This window comes from Aquarana catesbeiana, linkage group LG13, assembly GCF_042186555.1.
Source record: "Aquarana catesbeiana isolate 2022-GZ linkage group LG13, ASM4218655v1, whole genome shotgun sequence".
Taxonomy (NCBI): Eukaryota; Metazoa; Chordata; class Amphibia; order Anura; family Ranidae; genus Aquarana; species Aquarana catesbeiana.
In genome coordinates this window covers 87,896,544-87,914,939 of record NC_133336.1, presented here as the reverse complement: position 1 = coordinate 87,914,939, position 18,396 = coordinate 87,896,544, and the positions used below count along the sequence as shown (strand labels likewise).

The window sequence follows — 18,396 nt, the reverse complement described above, 5'->3', positions numbered from 1 at the left end:
AACCCTTGGGACTCGACTTTAGTGCTGTCGGCATTACAGAAACAGCCTTTTGAGTGAGATATGACATATTCCTTTGGTCCTTTTAACAAGAAAGCTAGTTTTTCTGGTAGCCATTTCTTCTGCAAGAAGGGTATCAGAGTTGGTGGCTTTTTCTTGTAAAGAGCCATATTTAATCATTCACAAGGATAGAGTAGTATTGCGTCCTCATCCTAGCTTTCTGCCAAAGGTTGTTTCAGGTTTTCACCTAAACCAGGATATTGTTTTACCTTCATTTTTTCCAGAAGCCTGTTCTAAGGAAGAAAAGCCACTACAGCAGTTAATCTATTTGAAGGCGACTGCTCAGTTTCAGAAAACAGATGTTTTGTTCATGTTGCCTGAAATTCCTAGGAAAGGACAGGCAGAATTGAAATCCTATATTGCCAAATGGATTCGGCAAGTAATTATTCAAGCTTATGGCTTGGAGGAGGTTCCACCTTTTCAAATCAAAGTGCACTCCACCGGGGCTATTAGGGCTTCGTGGGCAGTGTATCACCAAGCCTCCCATGGCTCAAATCTGCAAGGCCGCAACCTGGTCTTCAGTCCTTACATTCACCAGATTCTATTAGGTGGATGTAAGAAGACATGAGGATATCACCTTTGGGCGCAGTGTGCTGCAGGCCGCAGTATATCTCCTCAGGTCTGATTGCACCCTACTTTTGTTTGTGTCCCCTTCCCTCAGATTGCATTGCTCTGGGATATCCCATACAGTTATTACTGTGGCTCTGTGTCCCGTGATATACGATAAAGAAAATAGGATTTTTATAACAGCTTACCTGTAAAATCCTTTTCTTGGAGTACATCATGGGACACAGAGGTCCCTCCCCTCTTTCTGGTTAAACGTGTATTGCTTTGCTACAAAACTGAGTTGCTCCTGGTAAGGGGAGGGGTTATATGGGGAATTGAACTTCCTGTTTAGGGTGTGCCAGTGTCCATCACCTGAAGGTGCTAACCCATACAGTTATTACTGTGGCTCTGTGTCCTGTGATGTACTCCAAGAAAAGGCTTTTACAGGTAAGCGGTTATTAAAATCCTTTTTTTTTTTTTTTTTTTCTTTTTTTTTTTTTAATGCAATCCTGACTAATGTATGTATTTGTAATAAACAAACTATAATCTATAGATATCAGCCCTGAGTTCAGAATAAACAGGTCAACCTCTGGGGGCAATTCAAGTGACTAGCAGCACACAAACCTTTCCCTGAGAAGTAAAGCTGCACTTTAGGAAAAACTTCCAGCTCCTGCAAACGCTTATTCTGGACTGGTTCTGTTCCAAGACTGAGAGTTAGTGATTGTAAAATTTTTTTTTTTCTTCTCTCTCTATAAAAACAAGAGACATCAGGGGCAGCTGGTGCTCCATTTTGCAGCCCCGCACTTACCCCATCCAGGTTCTGGTTGTTTCTCCCCCCCCCTCCCCGGGCCAATCTGGTCGCTACCACCCCACCCCCCGGGCCAGTCTGGTCGCCCCCCCCCGGGCCAATCTGGTTGCTCCCCCCCCCCCCCCCCTCCCCGGGGTAATCTGGTTGCTTCTCTCCCCAATCCCCCCCCCCCCTCCCCGGGCCAATCTGGTCGCTTCTCCCCAATTCCCCCACCGGCTAATCTGGTCGCTTCTCAAACCCGCCGCCGCCCCCCCCCCGGCTAATCTGGTTTTAGGACCCTCTTTCTGTCCTGATTGGCCGGGAGGAGAAGACAATAGCAAATGTTGATTTGCGAATGTCAAGTGGGTGAGCCTAAGGTTTTTAAAGCCAATTAGAGCCCCCAGATCTAATCATGTGCTTCACAAATAAAACAAAAAAAGAATGCATTAAGATAAAAAAGAAAAAACCTTCTGACTTTACAATTACTTTAAGTGAGCAATTGTAATCCATTGTCCTAACAGACCTAGATGTTCAGCAAGTCTAATCTATTGACTCATGTGATGGACTTCTTCTTATTGCCAAGTATGAACTTGATACATGAATGAAATTTGGCTTTGGTTTTCTTCCAGAGATGGGTTGCTTTTAGACAAATGAGATTTGAGGGTGGATTCCAAGGTCGCTGCAACAAACTGGTTGATGGCTGCTATTCCTTTTGGCAAGCTGGTCTGATGCCGCTCCTCCATAGAACTTTACATGCTGAAGGTAACGAGCGGCATATCTGACATGTTTGATGATCATCCTCTAGCGATAAACTCTGTATGTTTGTGACATTAAACAATCCTGAATGTTTAGTTGTCTTTCACTGAATGTATGAATGCCATCAAATTCCAGTGTCCCAGGTACCTAGTGTACCCCACCTTCAGGTATCAATATGCAGTTGTTGGGAAATATAGACACGCCAGAAATGTAAGATCATGTGGGTAGTGATATTTCCCAACACACAGCTGACTTCCTATGTAGTAAATTCCACAGATAAAAATGGCTCACTGTTCCTTTTGCCACCTATAATAATTACTTGCTTCAAATGTACCACAAAATGACATCTCAATCCCTATGCGGGCCCAGGAACTTGCTATAGGTTCCTAGAAGCTTTTACCTGTAATACCTATAAGTGACATAACCCAAATCTGGCTGTGCTGTGTAACTTCAGTTATAGCATTAGATTGGAAGTAAGGATTGTTAATGGCTTAATATGTTCTGCATAAGGTTTTAAAGTGGTTGTGAACCTCCTGAAACGAAAAATGAACAATGCGTGCCCTTGTATAGTGTGTTCCTGCCACAGTCCAAAGCAATGAGTGTGATTTCTGTCTGCTGTCTCGTTCCTCTGTTATCTGCATGAGTCACTTCTGATCTTTTATCCCATACCAAGCGGTATGCTCTGTGCCAGATCATGTACCTGGTACATGATCGGACACTTCCGGGTCAGGGGGCACGTGCCGCCGGCGACTTGTTCCCACTGTGATTAGACACAGCGGGAGCCAATAGGTGGGACCGGCAGACTCTGTCCGCCGGGACCCGCTGATCGTTAGGCAGACTGACGCTCTGCTTGTGTCCCGATGTAAACACTGCTCCTAAGCAAGAACACAGATCTCTGCCTACCCCTAGTCAAAGTACCTCCCCCACAGTGCGTAAGCACAGCCTAAGCATACATTTAACCCTTTGATCGCCCCTGATGTTAACTCCTTCCCAGCCAGTGTCATTAGTACAGTGATTTTTTTTTTTTTTTTTTTTTACCACTGATCATTGTATTAGTGTCACTGGTCCCCAAAAAGTGTCAGGTGTCTGATTTGTCTGCCACAGTATCGCAGTCCCATTATAAGTCGCCGATTGCCACCCTTACTAGTAAAAAGAAAATGTAAAAATCCCATAGTTTGTAGGTGCTATAACTTTTTCGCAAATCAAGCAATATATGCTTATTGGGAATTTTTTTTACCCAAAAATATATGTAGCCGAATACATATTAGCCTAAATTGATGAATAAATCCAGATTTTTTATTTTTTTTTCTTAATCGGATATGTTTTAGAGCAGAAAGATAGTATGTATGTATGTATGTATGTGTGTGTGTGTGTGTGTGTGTATATATATATATATATATATATATAAATTAGTAGTAATATCAGCGATTTTTATCATGACTGTGACATTATGGTGGACAGATCGGACACTTTTGGTGCTATTTTGGGACCATTCACATTTATACAGCGATTACTGTGTAAATGTGAAGGGGTTAACCAGGAGGGGGAGCTGCAGGGGTTAAGTGTGTCCTAGGGAGTGTTTCTAACTGGGGGGGGAGGGGCTACATGTGACACTACACTGTTCACTGCTCCCGATTACAGGGAGCTGTGATCGGTGACAGTGTCACTAGGCAGAACGGGGAGATGCTTGTTTACATTAGCATTTCCCCGGACGATCGTGGGGTATTCCCAGGGGACAGGGTCGCGCACGCCAGCAACTACACAGCAGCAAATTCAAAGGGTCTTGCAGGTCTGCCCATTTGCACAACCGTGCCATTCTGCCGACGTATATATACATGCTGCGGTCAGCAAGCTGTTAAAGTAACGCAGTGCCGTATCGCAAAAAAAAATGGTCTGGTTATGAAGGGGGTTAAAACCTTCTGGGGCTCAAGTGGTTAAGGAAACCTTCCTGGGAGAGGCATAGAGCTTACCATTGTCAGATTCTGCAGATTTGTGTCTTGTGGCTGTCCTGTTTACCCTCTTGAGTGCCTTCTCTGTTACCTGGAACAAGCATGCACAAAAGGATGTCAGACTTTACATATGCATGCTTGTTCCAGGTCGGAAACCATACTGAATCCAACTGGTCAGTGTAGCCAGATAGCTAGCCTCTTCAGAAGGGCATAGCTAGTAGCAGCCCCATGTTTTTTCAGGAAAGGTTTGCTTGAACTCTGATTGGCTGCTTTAGGTCACAGCCCATTGTCATCTTTGCAATGTGTTACTGAAATCTTTGTTTTTACAGGAGAATCGACCCTCAGCTACACCAATTGGATGTTTGACCAGAAAGCCCTCCAGGAATATATTCTCTTGTGTTGCCAATGCCCCTCTGGTGGTTTACTAGATAAACCCGGCAAGTAAGAACTTTTTATTTTTTTGTTTTTACTGGTATAGTACCGTGGTGGCTTCTTTTGATTACAGGATTTTTTTTTTTTTTTTTTTAAAAGATCAAGAGACTTCTATCATACCTGCTATTGTCTGAGTGGCTTGTCTATAGCTCAGCATTTTGGAAGTGGTGAGATGCTTCGAGAAACTGTTGTGGGATCTCCGGAGAATATTTTGGTGAGTAGGAAGATTGGTGACCTATCAGTTTAAAGAAAGCAGCTGACTTTTGAAAGGATAGACCCCCCCATGGCCTGAGGGTGGAAATTCTTAAATCGTAATAGGGCATTATTATACAGGATTTATATAGTGCCAACAGTTTGCACAGCGCTTTACAATATGAAGGGTACAATTTCAATACTGAAGAAATAGGAGGGCCCTGCTCATGAAGCTTTCAAATTAAGTAGACATATGGGTTGGGCTACAGTAATCATTAAATTGGCTGCTAGCATAAAATGTTGCAAAATCAACCTTAAAAGTCTAGGTGCAGCACTTTATTATAACAAAAACCTAATAATATGAAATATCCATATTGTGAAATATGAATGACTCCATGGGGTTGATTTACTGAAACTGGAGAGTGCAAAATCTGGTGCAGCTTTGACAACCTGGAAGCTGATTGGTTTATGCACAGCTGCACCAGATTCTACACTCCAATTTTAGGCTGGGTTCACACTGCTGTATGGAGCGGCTCACAGCAGGGGTCCGGTGCATCCCTGTTCACTGTTTCAGGTCCGATTTTCAGTTTGAATTTTTGGCTGAATTCAGACCAGAAGACGCACAGGACCTCTGTGCAATTCACACCGGAGATGTGTAAATCGGCTCCATAGAGATCCGGTCACAATCTCCTGATATGTGAATTGGATGTGAAGAAACCCACATCCAATTCGCAGTTGTGTGAGCCCAGCCTAAGTGATCAAACCCACTGTGTCACTAACAGATTGTTTGTGAATTTTGATCATACTTTACATTATGGTGAACAAATACGCAGAATATAAAACTGCCAATATTGTTAAACATCCATAATCACTATCCACAACAACTGAGAACTGAAAATTGCATACAATTGTGCTCAAAGTCCATTAAAAAAATGTGTTCAATGTCTATAGAAACACAATTTGCCGCTAAATCGTGTACATGAAGCTACAGGTCTCATCCCAGTAAATTTTTTTTTTTTTTTTTTTTTCAGCCGGCGGTTGGCTTTCTTGTAAAAGCAATCCTAGCTGCTACTTTGCCCTCCTGCTGCTTGTAAAAAACAATCCAGCAGCTGAGTGTTCAGCCAGCACTACTACCGGCTTACCACAGAGCTTGTGGAAGACTAGAAGGTCTCTGACGAGCTCTGTGGTATAGGAAAACAGAAGCAACAAGTGTTTTCGTCACCTCCAGTTTCCCAGATCTAAACAGATCCATTTAAATTTGGAAAGTATCTGATCACACAGATCTTGGTGTGATCAGATGCTTGTAAGGGCAGAGGAGACATCTGGGGGTCTAATGGATCCCAGATCTCTACATAAAGAGAACCTCTCACTGCCTATTGCTGTAACGGGGGATGTTTTTAAATTCATTGTGATAGCAATAAAGAAATAGGGGAACAGTGAAAAAATAAAAACATTTTTAAGTCCTGCCCCTGATGTCATTCTGAAATGTGTAGGGCAGAGTCTATCGACTTCAGAGAGTGAGCAGGAAACATTGGACTGCATGATCCATCCCTGAGTGGTGTTTGGTCTTTCAGTGACTGCGGTGGGAATGCATGTAAGTGAACACTGCAGCAGGTTTTGAAGCGCTTGTATTAGGTGGTAGAATGGGGACATGCTTTTGTAAAGCATTTTCCCATTCTGCCTAGTGACAGGACAGATCACTGCTCTGTCATCGAGAGCAGTGATCGCTGTCATGTGTTGTAGCCCCCCCCCCCCACAGTTAGAAACTCTATGACGGTGGTCCCAAAATAGTGTTAAAAGTGAAGTGTCCGATCTGTCTGCTATAATGTCGCAGTCCCGATTAAAGATCGCTGCCATTACTAATTAAAAAATAAAAATGCCATAAAACTATCCCCTATTTTGTAGATGCTATAAATTTTTGTATATACGTTTATTGTGTTTTTTGGTAGAAGAATACATATCGGCCTAAACCTGAGGGGGAAAAAAATGGTTTTAGTATATTTTTAGGGGATATTTAGCAAAAAGTAAAAAATAAAAAAAAAAAATAAAAACTGCAGAGGCGATCAAATACCACCAAAAGAACGCTATTTGTGGGGAAAAATTATGTCAATTTTGTTTGGGTACAACGTTGCAAGACCGCGCAATTGTCAGTTAAAGCGACGCAGTGCCGAATCGCAAAAAGTGCTGTGGTCAGGAAGGGGGTAAATCCTTCCGGGGCTGAAGTGGTTAAACAGTAAGCAAGCTGAAGACAGCAGATCTACAAATAAAAACTTATGTGGGGAGATTTGTTTCATTTCTGTGTATCGTCTGAGGCTGTTCACATCACTGGTTATGAGGGTTTACATATCCACTTTAATGCCATTGATTTGCCATACAGGATAAGTACCTAGCAACTTCTATTAACTTTTTTGTGACCATGAGATCTTCCATACATATTTAATTATATAATTGAGACTATGCAATAAATGTGCTACAGTATGAGGAGGCTATATACAAAGTACTTTTACTATAGCTTATCAATACCCCTATTCAACCAAATGTTTGTTTTGTTTGACAGAGCAGGCAAGTGGTTTGGTGTAGCAGTTTTGTTTTTTTTTCTTTTCTTCCTCTTATAACTGTGTTCCTGTTGGTGAGATTCACCCTCACTTCACTTAGGACAGGGAGTGATAAATCTCTCCAACATTGGCCCCCGATTTTAAAAGGGGAAAAAAAAAATACCTTTTTTAGTGTTTGTGCTTAAATGCCCAATCAGCTGGATTCCAGAGGAAAGAATTAGTGGATTCTTGTAGCTGAAATGACAGGTGTATGCAAACAGTGAAGGCTGCTGTCAGAAGCGGCCTCCACTATTTGCAAGTAACCGCACACCACAGGGTTACTTGTTTTTAGGTAGAGATGTTTGAGTCTGGGTGCATTTGACTGCATCTCAGCTTTGACATCCATTTCTAACTCTAGGTTTGGGCGCAGGTACATGTGATCAGCTTGCTGCTAGAATGTGGTGTATGCAGGTAAATGGCCATGTGAAGGAGACTTTGGAACTTCCGTTTTTATTGCTGTCCGTGCCTTCCTATCAAACAACCTCTGCACCCCCCCCCCCTCTCCTTTAAAGATGTCACAAGGGCAGGAGGTGAAGGAAATATCTCCTTGTCCTCGTAGACAGAAAATAACTGACATGTTTGAACTTTCACTTTTAGTCTGTTATCTAACACAGCGTTTTTGTAAAATCTATTCAGCAATTGCAAATATACCTGTTGAACCTGCCAAAAAACTTGTGCTCTGATAACTTCCTGCGTTCTTGCTGGACTTTATCAGTTAGCGCTCCTCCCAACTATAATTGTGGATTACAATACACCTCTCTCCTATTATATGGGGATGAGGGGGTGTTCTCTAGTTCTAACCTTATCTTGTCCTCGGGTGACAATGCTGCTCCTACACTGATACAGTACAGTGTGTGTGTTTAATGGCAGGATTATCAGGGGGAAATGAAATAAATGTACTCACCCCATCTGGGGACTGGTAAGCTGCATTACATTAAATATTGGTGTTTGGGTTTAGGCAGTCCAAAGGTGATGGGTATAGTGCAGAACCCAAAACTATCAATCCTCTTACTAAAAAGATTCCCTATTTGTTTTTGGGTAAGTGTACTTGGGTATTGCCTTATCTACTGTACAATTCTTTTTCCTTTTATTTATCTTCATACCATTTACATTTTGGAAATGCCGAACTATGTATGGTATCTCATGTCTGTTTTCTCTTCCTCCCTGACAGAAGCCTACACATCCCGTATATAATATTGGACCCGATAAGGTGGCTCAGGCCATCATGCATTTTATGCAGAAAGAGATTCCAGACTTGAATTCCAAAAATAATGACATTTAGGTGGAGCACAAGCTCGCCAAGCACTTACTTTGGTTTATGACGTGACAAGTTACAACCTGGAGGAAGCCATCATGTACACTCTTTAAAGGGCTGCACAGTGTCTCATGAGTTTCCAGGACTGAATGAATGGTGTTTGTGGAAGAAAAAAGGCCATTCTAATGGTAAATCCACACATTAACCCAAGAGACATTTTCTATTCAAACATATTAAACTTTAGCACTTCTGTAATGTATGTGTGGCAGGATCTGAATACTTAGGCTTACGGCGGTGCCCACAGGAATCAGATTCCAGAATTTTTCTTTTTTTTTTTTTTTCTATTTGCTGTGGTAACAAGACTCCATTGCGTTATAGTAGTTGTTAAACCAAATATCCTGTTTTGAATGAAAAAAGGTAATATGTACACTTTTGCTTTTACTAAAGTCTTCATATTTACTGTATGTAGCTGTGCTACCTGCAGCATTTTGATGTATTTATGGTGCTCGCTTGCTACAAATGAATAGATTTGTTGTATGCAGGTCATCTTGTATAACGGAAGTATGTATGAATGGCCAAAATGTAAGGTGAACCCGACTCGGCAGAAGCACTGTGATCAGAAAACCTGTAAGGTGCACTTCTTTAGTGGTGTTTTTTTTTTTTTTTTTTTTTAAAGGCCACCTTTTTATACCAGGTTACATATAAAATAACATTTACAGACTAGCTGGCCAGAGACTCATCAAAATTTGGCTGATACCTGCTGAACTGGCCAAGATTCGATCCATGTGTGGGTGTCCCTGTTTGCCATTCAACAGAAGTTGATCTAACAATTGACTTCTGTCAATGTTGGAAAACTTTTGTGGATCAGCAGCTGTAGCCAACAATCTGTGCATTCTGACAGTGGTGGAGTCCTGATATCAGAAAACATGGGTTGACTAAAGCTGGATACACACTATACAATTTTCTGTAGATATTTTTTTTTCCCTTCAGATTTGCCAAAACCATATAATATGAGGTCAAACCTTAAGAGTTTCAGTTTGTATTCAATCAGGCAGGCCCTTGCACTACATGGTTTTGGTAAATCAGACAACAAAAGCTGTATAGTGCGTTATGGGGCATTACTAAGGCTGGGTTAACACTAGTACAACAAACGCTCTGACTTTGGGAGCTCATGATGTGTGCAAATCAATGATTCCCTATAGGAGCCATCTTAACTGGTCTGACACAAGTCAGTGCGACTTTAAAAATGCTCCCTGCACTGCTTTGGTCCTACTTCAGCCCATTGAAGTCAGATCCTTGTCCTAACCATCCGACATGGTGATTACAGCAGCAGTAAAAAGAATTTGTCACTCTGGGATTATTTTGATTGGTCAAGGGAGAAGTTGTACTATCTTAACATTGGAGCAAAATCTTATCTTTAAGTACGGATGGTAGTATAATAGTTGTATCAGTGTGAACCCAGCCTAAAACTGGAGTGCAAAATCTGGTGCAGCTGTGCATGGTAGCCAATCAGCTGTTTTGATTAAACTTTGAAGGGGGAAAGAAATTCCTGGAAGCTGATTGGTTTCTATGAAGATCTGCACCATATTTTGCACTCTCCAGGTTTAATAAGTCAACCCCACAATGTCCCGGCAAGGAAGATTTTTCAATTCACCTCACTTGTTTGGATGGAAGAAGTTATTTTTTTTCAGTCAGGCTGATCAAGGAAAAAAAAAAAAAGTCCTAAGGGCAGCTTGGTAGGTATTTTACAGCTGCTCTTTTGCCTAAGCCCACTGATCTTCTGCTATCTGGAATTAAACTGATTTGCTTTGTCCCAATTAAATATGCTAATGAATCTGTTAGACAACCAATCTTTAGATTTGAAGAACAGGTCAGCTCTAAAATACTACCTGTATGTTAATTCAAGTCACTCCCCAGCTCCAGAGCAGAGACCTGTGGATGTGAGTGTAGGAATGGGACAGCCTAGGAGTTGTCTTTGGAAAGAAGGCCGATAGGAAATATTTATAGCTCTGCGTTCAGGCCTGTTGCTGTGAACTGTGGATAATGCAATGTATCTGCAATCATATGTTCCTAAATCTGATCTATTTTGATACAAATACATATTTCTTACCAGAAAACTATTGTGGCATTTAGTTGTGTGGAGATGTATGTACTATACAACATTCCATACACCATAGGAATGCTACAGAGCAAAGAAACCGTACTGATTCCTTTGTCAGAAAACATTGAGTCACCTGATCAGTCCACTAATAAATGACAATCTGCCTGTAGAGCAATGTGTCTTAGCTGTGATCCTCAGTGGCCAGTATTTTATATGCACCATTTAACAGGGCCGTGGTTCCCAATTAATGTACATGGAGTAATGAAAGTTGCCTGGAGCTGGAAAAATGATCGAGTCCTCAAAGTTCCTATAGATTAATGACACTGAAGTTTTTAGCTGTAACTGTATGAGGCAGCTGGCCAGCAAATTTGCAAAAAAAAAAAAAATTATATACTACATTTGTACTCATCTATGAATACATTGCAAAATGAGTTGTTAGGATTTGTTTGCACAACACAGGTGCAGGCTTTATGTTCCATAAAGGTTCATTGTGTTTTTGTTTTTTTCACAGATTGCAGGGAGAAATACAAAGGCACTTATGTGTGTAATGTTTAATGAATGCAGTTAAAGGGTACTGGTCAGGGAAGATGCATACTGCCAATGCTCAACTAGTTCTTACTTCCATACTTTGAATTCACTAAGGCAGAGCAAATAAAGTCAGGGCTTACTGGTTCTAGGTCAGCACCTGGTGGGGGGGGGGGGATAAATAAAAAGCACCACCACTGGTAACTTGAATTTTTGAAGCAATGTTTACATTTTTGACAGGAATAGACCTGCTTCAAGTTGTATAAGAGCAGTGTGAACAGCAAGCGATGACAAAGCATTTGCAAAGCTTTTAAAGTCCCGTTCCACTCCAGTTTGTAAATGTTGAACAGATCCTAATGGGAATGGCATTTATGCAAGCTTCAAGAAAGTTCTTAAGCTTGCCTAAAGTGGCGATCAGTACTTCCATTGGGATCTGTGTTCAACATTTACAAACAAGTTGAATGGGACTTTGCTGAAATTTTCTCTCACTTCCTGTGATGGTGACACCAAGCCTAGAAACAGATCACAATAAAAGACTGACACAAATTTAACCCTTCTCCCTTACTAAAAAAAAAAAAAAAAGTTTGGCTAGCATTGTTCTTTAAAGTACTCATTCTACTGAATTCTGCAAATGTATTTCAGATATGCAATGCCTCATCTGGTTGTGCTGACCATACTTTTTTAAATGTGTCATGTTGCATTTAAAACCTTTTACGGTCAGCTAGGATGATTGCTGTTAATTATTACTGACTTTATAATTCTTGCCAAAATATGACATATATTTATACTGGCTGAGTTGTTTATTTTTCCTTTCTATAGGAATGTATACAAAATAAAGTAATACAAAAAAAAAACCTCCCGTGTCTTGTATATAAAGAAAAATCAAACAGCAGCAGTAGGAAGTTTTGATGCGAAGTTGGTCTGAGCGCAGTACAGTACTTTTCCAGGCCAGAGATTAGCTGATGAGAAGTTCAGGTCCCTTAGCTGGAGTTCACATTATATAAAAAAAGAGGATATCAGTCACATTGTAATAGTTTCTGCAGGCTGGGAATATTTACATCAATGCCATTCTTTAAAGGCAGGAGACTAGAAAAGGATCTTGAAGTAATCCTCTCGATAACTGTATAGCACAAGCAGGGGCACCCTGTAGAAACACAATAAAAAAAAAAAAAAAAAAAAAAAAAAAATCAACTTGTTAAACAATAATTAGGGTGCAGCCAGAAACCCAAATCACTTATTACAGGTACAGTAAAACCTTTTTTTTTTTTTAAGAGTGTTTTGCAAGATGAGCAAAATTTTTAAATACATTTTGACTTGATATACAAGTAGCGTCATGTCACAACCGAGTATAAAAGAGAAGAGCGGCACCTTTAAGTGTAGCAATATGATTACATTTAATATACAACGTTTAGCAACTTAGATGTGACTGTTTTAATCAACCATGTAAGTATGCAGGCATACCCTTTGGCATTTCAGTGCAGCAGGGGCAGAGTTTGGAGCTCACTGTATTTCTGGTAAATCAGGGTATTTTTTTTGGACTTGTGGTTTTTAAAGGCATAAAACATGAAAAAATGTGCAGTATCCCAGGACCTCCCCAAAAAAAAGCCTGTGATGTCACCCTCATCTAGGATGTAAGGAAAGTATATTTTTCAGTATACCACATTTTTACATTGGGGTGTAAAGGATAAGCGGTAATTGCATTACATTTCTAAGCTGCCCCAGGAAATGTAGGGGTGTTCAGACGTGAATCCAAACACCCTCAGAAATTTTGTGCTGGCATGACTAGCCTGAGGGGACCAACCTTGTTGAGGTCCGTGCAGACACCTACAGCACCAGGGGAAAAGATAATGATCAAATAAGGTTCGCTAACCTGTCCCATTACTATTTTCCCTTGTGTATTGCAGATTTCTAACAATCGCAATTGATGGTGTCCCAACAACCATGGTCCCTGCTTTTTTTTAAAAACACAGGTAACTTATACTATATTGTCAAAAGTATTGGGACACCTGCCTTTACACGCACATGAACTTTAATGCGGATCTGTTGATCCCCTGCTGAGCTGGTCTGTCTCTGGTCACTGTGCAGGGAGGGACCTGTCAGAGCCCCGCTGATCTCTATGGGAAGATCGGATGAAAATGGACAGCATGTCAGTTTTTATCCGCTGGACAGCTTTCGAACATATCGCCATCCGTGTGTTTTGAGCAGATCTCATCGGATGGCAGGCAGGTGTCAGCGGACACATCTCCGCCGATATCTGCCTGCCCATACAAGTCAATGGGTGTCCTGCTCAGACCCGCCTGCAAAACAGACAGGCGGACCCTATCATGTGAAAGGGGCCTAATGGCATCCTAGCCTTAGTCCATAGGGTTCAATACTCAGTTGACCCACCCTTTGCAGCTATAACAGCTTCAACTCTTCTGGGAAGGCTGTCCACAAGGTTTAGGAGTGTGTCTATGGAATGTTTTGACCATTCTTCCAGAAGCGCATTTGTGAGGTCAGGCACTGATGTTTGATAAAAAGGCCTGGCTCGCAGTCTCTGCTCTAATTCATCCCAATGGTGTTCTATCGGGTTGAGGTCAGGACTCTGCAGGCCAGTCAAGTTCCTCCACCCCAAACTTGCTCATCCATGTCTTTAGGCACTATGCTTTGTGCACTGGTCCAAATCATTTGGTGGAGGGGGGGGGATTATGGTGTGTGTGGTTGTTTTTCAGGGGTTAGGCTTGGCCCCTTAGTTCCAGTAAAGGCAACTCTTAAGGTGTCGGCATACCAAGACAATTTCATGCCCCCAATTTTGTGGGAACAGTTTGGGATGGCCCCTTCCTCTTCCAACATTACTACACACGAGTGCACAAACAAGGTCCAGAAAGACGTGGATGAGCAAGTTTGAGGAGGAACTTGACTGGCCTGTACAGAGTCCTGACAAAACACCTTTGGGATGAATTGGAGTGGAGACTGCGAGCCAGGCCTTCTCATCCAACATCAGTGTCTGACCTAAAAAATGCGCTTCTGGAAGAATGGTCAAACATTCCATAGACACACTCCTAAACCTTGTGGACATCCTTCCTAGAAGAGCTGAAGCTGTTATAGCTGCAAAGGGTGGGCCAACTCAATATTGAACCCTACGGACTAAGACTGGGATGCCATTAAAGTTCATGCAAAGGCAGGTGTCCCAATACGTTTGACAATAGTGTAACACCCACTATGTTCAAATCTGCTATCAAGTCAATGATGCTAGCTCAAACACACATCTTCATCCCATAGCAGCTTATCTGAACTAAGTAGTATAAATTTGATGGCAAACTTGATTTTTGCAGTCTGTATAAAACCATTGCGATTGGCAGAAACAAGTACAAGTGTTATATATGCTGAGAAATATATGGAAAAAATTTCACATCTATGTGGTGCAGTAAAAATGACAACCCAAAGTCCGGATGTGAACATTGTATTATGTAGGGGGTAGAGGGAGTGAAGGTGCCATCTAACCTGCATGCCCCCTGCAACATTTTCCCATCCCACTCTAGTGCAAGCACAGCCATGCAGAGTGGTAACTGTGCTCTGAATTTAGGAACAATGCAGCATTGTTGTCACACTATCACAGGAAGCTGCATTAGGTGGACTTCACTGGCAGGCCCAACTGGTATTTGTGAGAATTCACCATCCAAGCACTATTTCCGCAAAAGGTTACACTCACTGTACAACACGAAGAAGTATCATTACTACTAAATGCAAAATAAATTCAGAATGTTACACAAGCATCAGCAAGGTCTTACCTCTTTTTAATTTTTAATGTGCAAATCTCTTCACAGATATCATTTAGATATTGCTGTTTTGGCAGTCTAGATATGAGCTCCTTCATTGATGCATTGAACATTGGTTCATCTCCACACTGGAAAGGAAACAGATGCAGATTACGGTCTTGGAGAGTAATATGTTACAGGGATAAAACTTGCACGGTACTATGTGTAATTTAAGATAAAAATAAATCATCAATTAACATAGCTGAAGTGAAAAATAGGGTCAACCAGGCTATGATAAATGGTAAATTGAAGCAACAATCTTAGACAAGATCCCCCCCAGCACCTCAAAATTTGGCGTCCATGGATAGATCATTTCCTGCCCCCTGACTTTGACAAACATCTCTTAGGACCTTAATTTCACCCTGACCTTCAGCGATAATATTGCTATACGACCTGGGCCTGTGTGGGCCACCCGTCCAACCTTCCTACAACTAACTTTTCCTTCTTTCTTCCTAACCCTCTTTTTTCCTGACGCCCCTCCCTTCCCTTCTCACTAACCCTCCCTCTTTAATCAATGTTTACTATTGATAACGTATCCCATTAGTACATGTTGTTTGGTTGATACCGTGATTGCCTTCCTACAGACCATTACCATTAGCCACCACTCTTGTATCAAAGGGCACTCGCCCCCGCCCCCCCCCCCCCCCCCCCCCCTTATGATAGCATCTACGGTTCCTACTGGATTATGTGATCTATGTTAGCTTAATCAAACTCTGTATCCCCTTCCCCAATATGTATCTATCATATTGTTCCATCGAGATGTACAGTTTTTTTTTTTTGTACCTACACTAATCTACACTGTATTGTCAGTAACTGATATTTGATTGTTACCAATAAAAAAATTTTGAAAAGAAAAATAAATCCTCAAACTCCAGTAAATATGTAAAAAAATTTTTTTATATATATATATATATATATGAATATATAAGCCACCGGCGCACAATAACCAATATTGTGTCAATAATTTTGTTTGCTGCAGTCAAAGGTGCATACCACCCTAAAGTGGAATGTGTAATGTAAAGAAAAAAGCAAAGTGTTGACTGCGCTAACTCCTAATCAAATTTGTGTTCTGCCACTCTTATTATAGCAGTGAAAAAAATAAAAATCTTTTAACTATTACTGTGAAAGATTTTTACAAAATACCCTCCATTTTTCCTATCCAGTGATGAACAGTTAATATGTGCCAACATTTTAAACACCAAATAGTACACCTAAAAAACTAAAATATAGGCTGCACTCCATATATGTAATGAATAAATAAATACTCGTATAAACCAATCAAATATACTGTGCTAAAATAAACCAGCGAAGTGAATTCACAAATAAAAACAAAAAAATGTGAAAAAATTTATGAATAAATAATGTGCATCGAGTCCCAGTGAATTGCTTCAGTGAAAATCAACTTATTCCTGTGTGTTCATCCCTCATCTGTGTCTTCATGCCACTGATTCCACCAATGTGTGACAACACAGGAGATCATAGGGGAACATACACTGATACATTCTACCCCATACACACCGCTGGATAAGCTTGGTGTCGGCCTGTGGGCACATAAAATTGTGAGTTTACTGTTTATTATAAACAAGTTCTAAAAGCTGTCAAAGGCATACTGCGCAATGATCGCTGTTTATTTTTTTTATGAGAACTGATAGAACTGGATAAATCAATTCTACTGACACGCTGTTTGGGAACAGTGCAGATTGATGCTCTGAGTGGAGTGGTTATCCCATTAATGAACCAAAGGCGTATGTATATTTCTGGAGAGTGGCCAATCTACAAGGTGGCGGTGTTGTCACACATTGGTGGAATCATTGGCACAGAGACACAGATGAGGGATGAACACACAGGAATAAGTTGATTTTCACTGAAGCAATTCACTGGGACTTGATGCAAATTATTTATTCATACATTTTTTCACATATATTTTTTTCGTTTTTTTTGTTTTATTTGTGAATTCACTTTGCTGGTTTATTTTAGCACTGTATATCTAATTTGTTTATTGAGTATTTATTCATTACATATATAGAGTGCAGCCTATATTTTAGTTTTTTAGGTGTACTATTTGGTGTTTAAAATTTTGGCACATATTAACTGTTCATCACTGGATAGAAAAAATGGAGGGTAATTTGTAAAAATCTTTCACGGTAATAGTTAAAAGATTTTTATTTTTTTTCACTGCTATAACAAGTTTATTTTATCTGGCAATATTGCACTATGGTTGTTTCCTTTGAGTGTCATTCACACAAGTATCTATCCTTTGGAGCGAGCTTTTTCTCCATATATGGAATTGCCCATTGATGACGCAGGATGTGTTGATGCTAAGATTCCATGCAGCATTTCGTCTTCGCTTGGGACCTGAATGTCTTCACAGATTCATCAGCAGGATTCCCCATCAAGTTATTTCTATGAGATATCCATCTCTATATGAAATGATTCCTACCATTGGGCTTTACTTGGACTTTTGTTTGCATTTTTAGTTTTGATTATTTTATGGCACACTATATTGAATAAGCGCACCACTCCCCTTTTTTGAAGAGTAATGTTACATTCCACCTGCAGATGCCCATACATGGGGAAAAAAAAACAACTTTTTTTTGGGCTGGTAAAGTAGCTTTCATCTGTGTTTTTAACTACTTCAATACCAGGCACTTTCGCCCCTTCCTACCCAAGCCAATTTTTAGCTTTCAGCACGGTCACACTTTGAATGACAATTGCGCGGTCATTCTACATTGTACCCAAACAAATTTTTTATCATTTTGTTCCCACAAATGGAGCTTTCTTTTGGTGGTATTTGATCACTGCTGGGGTTTTTATTTTTTGCGCAACAAATAAAAAAAGACCGAAAAAAAGTTTTTCTTTTGTTTTCGTTATAAAATTTTGTAAATAAGTTTTTCTCCTTCACTGATGGGCACTTATGGGTTCTGATGGGTGGCACTGCTGGGCATCACTGATGAGGAGACATCTGGCAGGCAATCATAGTGGGCACTGATTGGCATCTTTTAGGGTAGTGTGTGGCATCCCTGGTGGCCATACCTGCTCATCAATGTGTGGTGGGCGCCCTGGTGGTCTAGTGGGGGGGCTGCGCTGATAATCAGCACAGACCCCCTCGTCAAGAGAGCCGCCGGTTGGCTCTCCTCGCATCTGTCAGACGTGAATGAGGAAAAGCCGATAAACGGCTCTTCCTGTTTACACTGTGATTGGACATGGCTGATTACGTGGTAAAATGCCTTCATCAGAGGCTCTTTACTGAGATCGGGGTAGCGGTGTGTCAGCACCACTGATCGGCGCACGCTGGCAGTTATCCTGCTGGACGTCATATGACACCCAGTCAGGATAACTGAACCGCTGCCCGGCCGTCATTTTGCTATAGACCAGGTGGGAAGTGGTTAAAGAAGAAGTAGGGCC

General features: G+C 41.0%; 2 protein-coding genes across 3 annotated transcripts in view; one reads left to right on the top strand and one right to left on the bottom strand.

Annotated features, from left to right (window-relative positions):
* FNTB (farnesyltransferase, CAAX box, subunit beta) overlaps positions 1-12,381 on the top strand; it is a 65,149-nt gene extending 52,768 nt beyond the window's left edge. Inside the window, exons 9-12 of the mRNA XM_073610758.1 lie at positions 2,020-2,152; positions 4,425-4,536; positions 4,627-4,741; positions 8,485-12,381. Of these exons, the coding sequence (XP_073466859.1) occupies positions 2,020-2,152; positions 4,425-4,536; positions 4,627-4,741; positions 8,485-8,595 (471 nt within the window). The 3' untranslated portion in view covers positions 8,596-12,381. The remainder of the gene's footprint in view (positions 1-2,019; positions 2,153-4,424; positions 4,537-4,626; positions 4,742-8,484) is intronic.
* Positions 11,976-18,396, bottom strand: part of EIF2AK4 (eukaryotic translation initiation factor 2 alpha kinase 4) — a 208,410-nt gene continuing 201,989 nt past the window's right edge. For both annotated transcript variants that reach the window (XM_073610756.1, XM_073610757.1), the window contains 2 exons: positions 14,965-15,080; positions 11,976-12,338 (listed from right to left, as the gene is read on the bottom strand). In XM_073610756.1, the coding sequence (XP_073466857.1) occupies positions 12,281-12,338; positions 14,965-15,080 (174 nt within the window). In that variant the 3' untranslated portion in view covers positions 11,976-12,280. The remainder of the gene's footprint in view (positions 12,339-14,964; positions 15,081-18,396) is intronic.